This window comes from Mastomys coucha, unplaced genomic scaffold (genome assembly GCF_008632895.1).
Source record: "Mastomys coucha isolate ucsf_1 unplaced genomic scaffold, UCSF_Mcou_1 pScaffold21, whole genome shotgun sequence".
Lineage (NCBI taxonomy): Eukaryota > Metazoa > Chordata > Mammalia > Rodentia > Muridae > Mastomys > Mastomys coucha.
This window is the reverse complement of record NW_022196904.1, coordinates 75,131,422-75,144,791: the sequence shown is the minus strand read 5'-3', so window position 1 is coordinate 75,144,791 and position 13,370 is coordinate 75,131,422. Positions and strand designations below refer to the sequence as shown.

General features: G+C 36.4%; 1 protein-coding gene across 1 annotated transcript in view; it reads left to right on the top strand.

Annotated features, from left to right (window-relative positions):
- Positions 1-5,388, top strand: part of LOC116100618 (vomeronasal type-2 receptor 116-like) — a 38,420-nt gene extending 33,032 nt beyond the window's left edge. Inside the window, exon 6 of the mRNA XM_031384359.1 lies at positions 4,469-5,388. Coding sequence (XP_031240219.1) covers positions 4,469-5,388 — 920 coding nt within the window. The remainder of the gene's footprint in view (positions 1-4,468) is intronic.
- Positions 5,389-13,370: the final 7,982 nt, after the last annotated feature.

Genomic DNA, 13,370 nt, shown 5'->3' with positions numbered 1-13,370 from the left:
CAGAAATCCACCTGCCTCTGCCTCCCAAGTGCTGGGATTAAAGGCATGTGCCACCACTGCCTGGCGAGGTATGTTTCTTATATGTAGCAGAATAATGTGTTTGCATCCATTCTGTTAGCCTGTGTTTCTATATTGGGGAATTGAGTCTGTTGAACCATTGATGTTGAGAGCTATTAGTGACAGATGTTTGCTAATTCTTGTTATTTTGTTGTTGATGGTATTCCTGTGTGTGCTTATGTGCGCCTGTGTGTGCTTCCCTTGTTTTTTCTAGTACAGAATTACTTTTTGTTTTTTGTTTGTTTTCTTGGATGTAATTACCCTCTTTGGAGTGGAATTTTCATTTGAGTATTTTCTATAAGGACTGGAATTAGGGATAGATATCATTTAAATTTGGGTTTGTCTTAAAATATCTCATTTATCTATGATAATTGAGAGTTTTGTTGCATATAGTAGTATAGGTTGTCAACTGTGGAGTTTTAGAGGTTGTAAGGTATCTGTGCAACTAGTCTAGCCTTTCGATTCTCTGTGGAGAAGACATGTATAGTTTGGATAGGTCTGCCTTTGTATGTTACCTGGCCTTTTCCCCTTTTCCATTTTAAAATATGTTCTTTGTTCTGTAGACTTGTTGCAAGAGGACATTTTTCCAAGTCTAATTCATTTTATATGTCTGTTTATAGAGCTCTCATTGATCATGTTGGGAAACTTTTCATTATGATTTTGTTGAAAATTTATTCTGTTCTGTGGAGCTGGGATTCTTCACTTTCTTTTATTATGATTATTCTCAGGTTTATGTCTTTTTCTGTTATCCCAGCTTTCCTGGATGTTTTGGGTCAGGAATGTTTTTTACATTTAACACTTTCTTTTACTGAGGTATAAATTTCTTCTATTATCTCTTTTATGCCTGAGACTGTCTCTTTCCATCTCCTGTACTCTACTGGTGATGCTTGCATCTTTTTTTCCCTTCCTATTCACTAGTTTTTTTTTCAACTCCAGGATTCTCTCAGTTTGTCTTTTCTTTATTGCTTCTATTTTCTTTTTCAGTTCTTCAACAATTATATTTATTTCCTTCACCTATTCAATTGTATTTTCCCATAGTACTTTAAGGGATTTATTTGTTTCATCTTTAAAAGCCTCCAAATTTTTTACTGTATTTTCCTGTACTTCCTTAAGGGACTTATTCATTTCCTCTTTAAAGGCCACTATTTTATTTATATGATTGAATTTATGGTCATTTTCTTGTGCTTTGGTTATTTTAGGGTATGCAGAACTTGCTGCAGTAGTTTGGTAGTGTAGCTGTACTTTGAAGGAGTCATATTGCCCTTATTTTTTCTTTATTGTGTTCTTTCAGGGCCCTTTAGTTGTCTGGATGGCTTTAGTTCCTGGATATTCTATCATAATAAGTACTAGGAAGATGCCTAACTTCAGTGATCCTTGCAGGGAGCCTCTCTGTCTGGAGCAGGTTGAAACAGGTTACAGGGTAGTACTCTGTTTGGGTTTTAAAGATTGAGGGCCTCTGGATGTTCTAGCTCTCTAACTGTACTGCAATGCTGATATGACTTCTAAAAAGTTCTAAAAGCTTTCTTGCTCTTTCTGAGGCTAAAAATCCACTGGCCTAGGCAAGTGACACCTGTAACCTTACAACTTGCGATTAACTAATGTTTTCTATGTCAGCAGGAACTGCTGTGCTGCTCTAACTTTCAGTCTGCTTGCAGGAAGAAAAATGGACAATTTTAAAGGTGATTTTAGAGTCTATTACTAAGTTTTAAAAAGTTTCCTATGAAAGTCCTCTAAGAAAAAGGGAAAAAACAGAATGAATGAAAAAAGGGGGATAAGGGAAAAAATCTTTTCATTGTTTTGTTTGTCATCAGTACTTATACATCTTTTAGAATACATGATCACACGGTGAAAGTTCATCACAAGTTCACACAAATCAAACTGAAAATTGAATAAGAAGTTTACAACAATGAATGTTTACATGCATGTATATATTAGGAGTATTTTTTTTTCTGACAAAACATTCAGCACCTATCACTGCTCCACAGATTCATCAAGAGTTAAAAACCATATCTAAGTTATTAGTGAAATTTTGTATAAATCAACCCAGTCAATATTTTATCTTCTGTCCTAACACCTATATAAATAGTTAGTTCCTTTTTATGGCCTTTGATTTTGCATTTTTACAGCCTCTCAGAATATTCTTTGAGTAGTAGAAATTCTGGTTACTATCTCAGAAGCAATTAACTGGTGATACAATGGGAGATTAGTGGATTTCTCATTGCAGTTTCGACTATCACCAAAGGACCTAAGAGTAGTCCTACTATAAAAGAACTTAATAAATACTGATATAACTTTAGGAATTCTTATAAGTTCATCATTAAAAATTAAGAAGTTATTGATCTATACAGTATCACTACAAGACAGTGCATCTTGACAGTTCTACACAGATCTGCTTGAAAGTGGTAGGCTAGTACTTAGTGATTGTTAAATATGTAATAACAACAGGAAAAGCGTATTAATGGCAGGAATCGTTCCTAAAATGACTTTCTCCTAGGCCTTGCCCATCAGAGCTAAGCTGTAGATATTAATCAAGGGCAAATTCACTTCAGGAACATCACCTGCTAGATATTAGCTTGTTGACTCCTGACAGATCTTGGTTGCAGCAGGCATCTGATGGGTTTTCTTGGGCTGTATGATTCTGGCTCAGCATGTTTGATGCCATATGCTCAGAGATTATGTGAGAATGTGGGTCCATTGGGAATATCAGGATACTTGGGGCATCTGGCAGTGCCACAGGGGACTCAGCAGGCAGGGAAGATGTATGTGGGAAGAGAATCTTAGTGGTACGGTCCCAGATGAGCAGGTCTGATGAAGGTGTGCAGAGAGGTGGCAGGAAAATGGAGGTCCACCAGGAATAGCAGGATGCTCAGGGCAGCTGGCAATTCTCAGAAGGCTCAATATGCAGGGAAGATGGGTGCAGCCCAGAATTCTCTCCTGTATGGTTCCTGATCTGTAAGTCTGTTTGCTTTGAAATATTTTTATTTAATTGCAATGCATTTAAGAAACATAAAATATAAGAGAAATATTTAATTATTCAGTGTACTCTCAGAGGTGGTTGAAGGCAACTATCAATATCTATATAATGTGCTTTCAGATGATGATGTTAGGGGAATCATTTAGCAGAAAGTACTTTGACACAAATGAGAGTGGAAGAGAGATGTCACTTGTGGATGGAAGCCAGAATAACTTCTGAAAAGCTTTGATCCCAGGTCTAGTTTGCTTCTCATTTTATACTTCAAAACCATATGGTAGACTGGGAAAACAAGAAAGATTATACAGAATCTTATTTGGCAAGCAGCAAGATATTAAGGGCAAAGACTCACTGTTTCAGCTCTTTCTCCAGGCCATTCTCTTCCAGGTATCCCATAAAGTCATGCTTGGTAAATAAGGAATACAAGCAATACTTAAAGTAAATCACTAGTGAAATCAGTAAGTCAATATGTAATAATTGTTTTTTTCCTTATTCTACTTTAACATGGAAATGGTTACTACCTTCAATGAGTGAGTTAGAAATACTAGGATATCTAATCTTTAGTGCAGAATGGATTATTAGATGTCATTTGTTTTGTAATTGATGAAATAACTTTGGAGGTTCATTTTGAGGAAAACTTTAATTTTGAATTTTAGTTGTCATATGTAAAGCTTTTGGAATAATGTGTGTGTGTGTGTATGTGTGTGTGTTTCAAAAGACCAAATTTTGATGACTATTTAATGACTATTAAATTTTGATGACTAAATAATTTTATATTGAAAAAAATTTGTAAATATTTTTGGAAAGAATTGAAAGTCAATTCATTACAAATTAGTGAAGCAAGTAGGTATACTTACTAAAATTCATACATTGAATCCTAATAGTGATCTATAGTGATGTTTTAACATATAGAGATTTTAAGTTCAAAATAATTCATGCAGTTTCTAGTTGTTTTCTCACTATTCATGACCTATTTTATGAAATATACAGAGTTAGTGATGTTTGCATACCCAATCAGTGACATGATGATTTTGGTATATGGTTTTCATCTTATATCTAATACATGTGTAAAAATATACATGGAAGAATCTGGTTTTATGTTTTTGTATTTCAGCATCTGCAGAAGTGTTAAAAATAAATTTGTTCTATTATTTTCACTCACAAATATATTTAATTATAGAAATATCAGTATTCTATCATTCTATTATTTAGCAGCAAGCTACTAAAATTGTCTTGAATATGCAAGATAAATATAAACAAGAATTTTGTACACAAAGATAAATTTGGAAAATGATATTAATTCTTAAACAATAACCAAATATAATTTCCCATTTATCACAAGAGCTAAAGACAACCTGACAAAAAATCTGATGCATGAATATATGTCTTGTGAATAATTAAGAAATATTAAATCTGATGATAATTTGCTTTCTGTCCCAGACATGAATCAATGTATCAAGTGTCTAGATGAGCAGTATGCCAATCCTGGAGGAACTTACTGTCTTAAAAAAGTTATTGCATTCCTGGGTTATGAAGACTCTTTGGGAATGTCTCTGGCCATTTTAGCTCTGTGCTTCGCTGCTCTCACAGCTCTTGTACTTGTTATCTTTTTGAAGCACCAAGAAACACCTACTGTCAAGGCCAATAACCGAACTCTCAGCTATGTTCTACTCACCTCCCTCATCTCTTGTTTTCTCTGTTCCTTGCTCTTCATTGGCTATCCCAACATTGCCACATGCATTCTGCAGCAGATCACATTTGCTGTTGTGTTCACTGTGGCTGCTTCTACTGTTTTGGCTAAGACAATTATTGTAGTACTGGCCTTCAAGGTTACTAATACAAGTAGAAAGATGAGGTGGCTGCTGGTATCAGGGGCACCTAAGTTCATTATCCCAATTTGTACAATGATTCAACTGATTCTCTGTGGAATATGGTTGGGTACTTCTCCTCCATTTGTTGATGCTGATGGAAATGTTGAAAAGGGCCACATTTTGATTATCTGTAACAAAGGTTCAATTCTTGCCTTCTATGGTGTCCTGGGTTACTTAGGCTCCATTGCCACTGGAAGTTTCATTCTTGCATTCTTGGCCAGGAATCTGCCTGACACATTCAATGAAGCCAAGTTCCTGACATTCAGCATGCTAGTATTTTGCAGTGTCTGGGTCACCTTTCTTCCTGTCTATCACAGCACCAAGGGCAAGTCTATGGTGGCTGTGGAAGTTTTCTGTATATTGGCTTCTAGTGCAGGGCTGCTTTTCTGCATCTTTGCACCGAAGTGCTTCACTATTTTGTTACGGCCTGAGAAAAATTCTTTTCAAAAGTTTCGGAATATGCACTCTAAAATTGAAAACATTCATTAAATTTTTCTGATATGTTTGCTAGACCAAACTTATTCACAAGACTACATTGACACTGCTAGTTATAACAAAATTTTAGGTCCAAACATGTAATTTTTCCCACTCAAAAAAATGAAAAGAAGCTACGGTTTTGATAAATCAAGCTGTGTGACTGGTCATTTCTATAACTGTAATGTTATATTCCTTAATTTTTATGTTTTTGGTTGAAAAATGTAACAGCTTGGAATTGGTTTTGAGTTTTATAAATTAATTTTTAATTTCTATTTTCTTATGAAAAATGTCTATTGTGTATTATTGTTATGGTCTATAATAAATAATTAAGGAAGAAATATATATGGATATTTCATAAATTAAGGGATGCTTTATTTTGATATGGGAGACAGATATATTATAGAACTATGGATGCTATAAAGAAGAATCTTTGGAAATAAGAAATTCTATCCACTTTCAATTTAAACCTGGCAACATGACAATACTCCACCAAGTCATCCCCCATCCACGCATATATTAGCAGCATTAAATGGACATAATGGATAAATAAAAAGAAACATTAAAAAAGTCAAAAGGATGGGGTTTGGGATAGATAAGAGGTAACTTGCATGGGTTTAAAAGTAGTATATTTAATCACTTCTTATTTTCTAAATCATACCCAGAAAGAGAACTGGTAACATCGTAGAATGGGAAATAAATAAAATGACACTTACCTACTATAAAGTTTAAAAGGGGGTAAAGTATAAGTTGTTGGAGGACCTCTACAAATAGTTAAGGAACACATTGCAGACAAGAACTTAGAAACAGAGCAGATAACTCACAAAATGAAAATAATCTCATGAAGGTAAGGAATGTAATTTTGGTTCCTTTCACACTTTTTTGTTAATATAGTTTTGGTAATAAAGACAAATAATATAGAATACTAAATTTTCTAAAGGTCACTTAGCCTTTTTGAGAAGATACTTGTTCCTTCTTTGTCTTTCTGTTTTCTAACAGTAGTGTCTGATATAGTTCTCTTCTACCAAGATTGAACTGAGCATGATTTTGTTACTTTTCTATATATCATTTCATATAAATTTCATATAAATTGAAACATCCTTACTTCCGTTAGATTCTTCCTTTTTTATGTATTCACTTTATACCTGCTCACTGCCACTTTCTCAGTCACATATTCCCACAATATTTCCCCCCATCTTCTCCCACCCTTCCCTGATGAATAGTGGGGCCTCCCTGGGTTTGTCCTACCCTGGCACATCAAGTTTCTGCTAGGCAAGGTGAAACCTCTCTACTGAGACCAGACAAGGCATCCAAGCTAGAATATATATTTCATGGACAGGCAACAGCTTTTAGGATAGCCCCAAATCTATTGAAATATCACAAAAGCTATTGGGGATAGTGCTCCAGTTATTCAGGACCCACATAAATACAAAGTTGAGCATCTGCTACATATGTACTGTGAGGCCTAGTTCCAGTTCATTTATGCTCTTGGTTGGTGGTTCAGTCTCTGAGAGCCCTGATGGTCTAGCTTACTTGACTAGATTAATCTTCCTGTGGAGCACCTATCCCATTCTGGGTCCCTAATCATTTCCCTTATTCTTACATGAGAGTCCCTATGCTCCAGCCACAGTTTTGTTATAGATATGTGCATCTGTCTGAGTCAGTTGCTGGGTGGAGCTTCTCAGAGTACAGCCATACAAGACTCCAGTCTACAAGCATAACAGAATATCATTAATCATGTTAGGGATTAGTGCTTGCCCATAGGATGGATCTCAAACTGGGTCTATTATTGGGCAAATATTCCATTACTCTCTACCCCAACTTTGTCTCTGCATTCCTTGTAGGCAGCATAAATTTTGGGTTGAAACTTTGGAGGATAGGTTGGTATCACTGTTGGTCTACTGAGGTCCTGCCTGGTTAGAGGAAGTGGCCTCTTCAGTTTCCTTATCCATAGAGTTGTGAGTAGCAGCTAAGCTCATCATCACTGATGCCTGGGGGCCTCTCCTCTCTCAGGTCTCTGTCTCTTCCTGGAGAAACCCCACCTTCTCATCCTTGTCAGTTACATTTTTCCATTCATTTTCATGTCCATTTAGGCATCTGTCTTGTCCCTCCCCACATCTGATTCTGAACCTCCTTTTTCCCTTCTCCCCCCCTCTCCCACTCAGTTCTCTCCCTCCATCTGCCTCTTATGACTATTTTATTAACCCTCCTAAGGTATATTTAAGCATCCTCTTTTATGCTATCCCATTTCCTGGCACCTTCCACCTTAGAACAAGAAAATATCATCTTGAGTGAGGTCACCCAATTGCAAAAGAACACACCTTCCAGATTTTATTCCCCTTCCAGTCTACCCTCTGACTGTTCCATATCCCATACCTCCACCATGCCGCCCTGTTTCCATGAGGATATCCCCACCCCATACTGCCTCATGAGACCTCTAAACTTCATGAGGCCTCTGGTCTCTTAAGAATTAGGTGCATCTTCTCTGACTGAACACAGACATGGAAGTCCTCTACTGTATATATGTTGGGGGGGTCTCATATCAACTGGTGTCTGCTGCCTGGTTGGTGGTACAGTGTTTCAGAGATCTCAAGGGTCCAGGATAATTGAGACTGCTGGTCCTAATATAGGGTAGCCATTGTCCTCAGCTTCCTCCAGCTTTTCCCTAATTCAGCCACAGGGGTTTCTGTCCATTGGTTGGGTACAAATATCTAAATCTGACTATTTCAGCTGCTTGTTGGGTCTTTTGGAGGACAGTCATAATAGGTCCCTTTTTGTGAGATCTCCATAGCATCAGTAATTGTGTCAGGACTTAGCATCTTTAAAAATAAACTATAACAATAAAAGGATGTTGCTGCAATGGAAAATGTGTGTATCCACAAATATGTGGGGTAACTTATCAGTTTGAGTTTAATGTATTGATATTTGTGGATTATATGATAGTATACATAAGTGACCCCAACATTTCTAACACAGGTCTCCTACAATTGGTAAACACCTTCAGCAAAGTAGCTGCATAGAAAATTAACTCAGAGAAATCAGTATTCCTTCTTTATACAAGAGATTAACAGATTGAAAAGGATATTAGGGGAAAAAACACCCTTTACAATAGTCAAAAATAATATAATATATCTTGGTGAAACTCTAATCAAACAAGAAAAAGATCTGTGTGACAAGAACTTCAAGTTCCTTAAAAAATATTGAAGGAGATATCAGAAGATGGGAAGATCTCATGTGGTCATGAATATGTAAGATTAACATAGTTAAATGGGCATATTAGCAAAAGAAATCTACAGATTCATTGAAATCCCTATCAAAATTCCAGCACAATTTTTGTAGATTCAAAGACTGATTCTCAAATTCATGTCATAAAATAATAAATCAAGGATAGCTAAAACAATCTGAACAATAAAGAACTTCAGGAGGAATCATCATCCTTGACCTCAAGTAGTACTATAGAGAAATAATTAAAAACTTCAAGGTATTGCTACAGAGAGGTTGATAACTGAAACTGAATACAAGATCCAGAAATAAACCCACCCACTTCTGTATACTCGTTTTTTTATAAAGTAGCCAAACCCATTCATTGGAAAAAAGAAAGCATATTCATCAAATGGTGCTGGTCTAACTGGTTGTCTTCATGTAGAAGAATGAAAATAGTCTCACAGTTATTACCCTGCACAAAATTCAAGTCCAAGTGGATTAAGAACTTCAACATAAATCCAGATACACTGAATTTCATAGAACAGAAAGTATGAATACCTTTGAATGGATTGATAGAAGAGTCAATTTCCTAAGCACCAAACCAATGGCACAGGCTTTAAAATTAACAATTGATAAATGGATACTCATTAATATACAAAGCAAATATAAGGGAAATGACACTGTCAATAAAACAAAATAGCAGATTACAGATTGATAAAGGATCTTCACCAACCCTGCATCTGACAATGGGCTACTATTCAACTTTTATAAAGCACTGAAGAAGTTAAATACAAGCAACACAAATACCCCAATTACAAAATGAAGCACAGAACTAAATAGAATTCTCAATGAAGGAATCTTGAATGGCCAAAAAACACAAAAAGAAATGTTCAAAGTCCTTAGTCATCAGGGAAATGTATATCAAAACAACTTTGAGATTCTATCTTACATCAGTCAGAATGGCTAAGATAAAAAACTCAAGTGATAGCACATGTTGGGGAGGATGTGGAGCAAGGGGAACACTTGTCTATTGTGAGAGGGAATGGAAATTTGTGAGAAAATTTTGGAAACCAATTTGGTCATTTCTCAGAAATCTGGGAATAGATCTACCTCCAGACACAGCTATACCACACCTGGGCATATACCCAAAATATGCTCCAACATCCAAAAAGACACTTGTTCAACTATGTTCACAGCAGCTTTGCTTCTAATAGTCAGAAACTGGAAACAACCTTAATGTCCCTTAACTGAAGAATAAATATAGAAAGTGTGGTACATCTATACAATGGAATATGATTCAGCTATGCAAAATAAAATTGTCATGAATTCAGCAAGCAGATAGATCTGAGAATATCATCCTGAGTGGAGTAACACAATATCAAAAATGCATGCATGTATGTACTCACTTATAAGAGGATATTGGCCATAAAATACAGGATACCCATGCTACATTACAAAGAACCAAAAAAGATAGAGAGGAAAGAGGGTACATCAAGGATGCACTAGACTCACTTGGAGGGAGGAATAGAATAGTTTTGGAAGGAAGACCAAGGGAAGAAACTGGGTGGGAGAATGAGAGAGATATGGGGATTTCAGGGTCAGATCACATCTGACTCAGACAGAAGCATAGACTCACAGATACACAGTGGATGGAGCTTTGCGACTCTTATGGAAGAATAGCAGGAAGGATTGCAGCCCTGAAGGGGATAAGAACTCCACAGGATGCTCAATATAATCAACTAACCTGGACCTTTAGTAATCTCAGAGACTGAACCACCAACCAAAAAATATACATGGGATGGACCTAGGTGTCCCGTCACATATGTAAAAGATATGCAGCTTGGTTATCTTGTGGGTTCTGAACAAATGGAGCAGGGCTTATCCCAAAAGCTGTTCCCTTCTTGTGGGATATGTTCTTCTAGCTGGATTGCCTTGTCTGGTCTCATGGGGATAAGAAGAGCCTAGACTCATAGAGACTTCAAGTGTCAGGGTGAGGAGATAGCCAGGAGGCCCCCAACCGCTCAGAGGGAAAGAGGAGGTGGTGAGGAAGGGTTGTGGGAGGAAATGACTGGGAACAGACCAGTTAGCCAGATGCAAAGTGAGTAAGTAAAAAAATACATTAATTTTTAAAAGAAATTTTTTAAGTCACAGAAAAAAAGGAAGAAACATCACCACATCTTGAATCACATGCTCACCCTAGTTGTCAGAGACTTTAATATGCTAGTATCACCAATAAACAAGTCATCCAGGCAAAATTTAAAGAGAGAAATGTTAGAACTAACGGACATTATAAATCAAATGGACCAAAGATACATTTACAGGACAAATCACAGAAACACAAAAGAATATTCCTTCTTCATTGCTCCTCATGGAACTTTCTCCAAAATTGACTTCTTCAAAATTTACATATTGGAACACCAAGTAAGTCTCAGCATATACAAGAAAACTGAAATACCTCTCTGCAGCCTAGAAAACCACCATATAATAAAGCTAGATAACCACAACAGAAAAATTAAAAACTCATGGAAAATGAGCAACTATCTACTAAAAGAAAAATGAGTTAAGACAAAAATTAACAAAAAGTGAAAGATTTGCTAAAATTAAATAGAAATGGCTCTAATACAACCAAACTTACATGTATTGGGATTGGTTCTATTGCTTTGATTTAGTCATGAATTTGCATGTCTGAAAACTGAAGGTCCTTGTCCCCAATTGGTTTTTGATTGATCAATTATGATGCCAGCTGCTAATGGCTGGGCAAACAGCTATGGAGTAGGACCTTTAGATTTATGAGGACTAGGAACAGGGAAAAAGGAGAGGAGAATCATCATGACTCTAGAGAGAAGGATGAGTCATAGGAGCTACAGGAGAAAAAGCCAACCAGCCATGTGAGGATTCATGTTAATGGCCATTGGTGACTTCCCTAATTGGGCCTAGGGTACAGATGAAATGTTAGGAGTGCCCAAGCTTTAAGCAGGTCAAAACATTTCAAAAATAAGATAGTGTGTGTGTGTGTTTGTGTGTGTGTGTTGTAGTGTGTGTGTGTGTGTGTGTGTGTGTGTGTGTGTGTGTGTGTGTACGTATTTTTCATAGACCCAAAGTGTTCCTGAGAAAGTAATTGGACACATGTGACCCACCAGGAGCACAAAGGGATGTAGTTGATCTCTCTATTACAAATAGGAAACAATGAAAACAATTCGCACTCAATGTCTACATTGAAAATAATAACAATATAAAAAAACTGGAGAGAACTCAGACTAACAATGTAATAGCATTCCTAGAAACTCGTGGAACACTGGGGATCAAGCCCAAGAGGGGTAGATGGCAAGAAAATAGATGTCAAGAAATAAAACTCAGAACTGAAATCAATAAAACTAAAACAGTGAATACAAAGAAACAATAAAACAAAGTGAGGTTCTTCAAGAAAACAAAAGTGATCCACATAACTTTATTCAAAATAACTAAAGAATGAGAGAGTATCAGAAATGAAAAGGAGGATGTAAGAACATACACAGAGGAAATACACAAAATCATAGAACATACTTCAAAAAATCTTTATCCCATGAAACTGGAACATCTAAAAGAAGTGGATAATTTTATCAGTAAGTACCACTTACCAACATTAAATTGATATGAAATAAGCAATATAACAATAGATATTATCCCAGTGAGAAAAAACAATAATTAAAATTCTCCCAAATAATCCAATTAAAAATGCAGTACAGATCTGAACAGAAAATTCTTAATAGAGAAGACTCAAATAGTTGCAAAGCTCTTAAAGAAATGTTCCAGGACTCCATGTACATATGCAGCAGAGGATGGACTTTTCTGACATCAATGGGAAAGAAGGAAAGCTTGATATGCCAGCATGGTTGAACGCTAAAGGGGTGACGTGGAAGTGGGTGAATGGGTTGAGGAGCACCCTTATAGAGGCAAAGGGGATGGGGTTAAGAGGGATGGAATCAGAGGTTGGTGGAATGATAAGCAGAAAAGGGGGATATGATATCACTTGAAATGTAAACAAATAAAATGATCAATATATACATGAAAAAATAAATAAATGTTGTTATAAATCTCCAAACCAAATAAGTTTGGGCAAAAAAAAAAAAAAAAAAACCCACAACTCAATTAAAATGAATAAAAGCTGCAAGCCTAGATTAGGCAAAGGCACCACTATACTACTCTATTCCCCATCTATGATATCCCTTATAACTTTCAGTTTCTGCAGGCCTTGTGCTTCTGCTCCATTTTCCTTCCACCTCTTCCTCTTCTGTCATACTCCCTCTCCTCCTCTCTACCTTCTCCTTCAAACTTTTCAGTTTCATCGTCCCTTCTACTGCCCAGTCACCAGCTCTAGCCTTTGTTTTACAAGTTAAGGTGGGAAGATGGTTCACAAGAAGTCCCCTGTGTTTGTGATTCTCTCCTCCTTTAAAGCCCCTCCTGGGAAAGACAAAGTAGCAGCAAAATACAAGCAATACCAGGGCTATCCACAACAAATAAATAAGTATTTTTTAAAAGAAATGCTCAACATCCATATCTATCAGAAAAGTATAAATGCAAATCAAAACTACTTTAAGAATCTATGTCACACCTGTTAAAGTGTCTAAAATCAATAACACAAGTGGCAGTGAATGCAGACAAGAACATGGAGGAAAGGAATACTCTTGGTGTGTGAGAGTGCAGACTTTTACAGACACTATGAGAATCAGTATTGTGATGCTTCTAAAAGATGGAAATTAATCTTCCTCAAGATCCAACTATACCACTCTTCGGCATATACCCAAAGACACTTC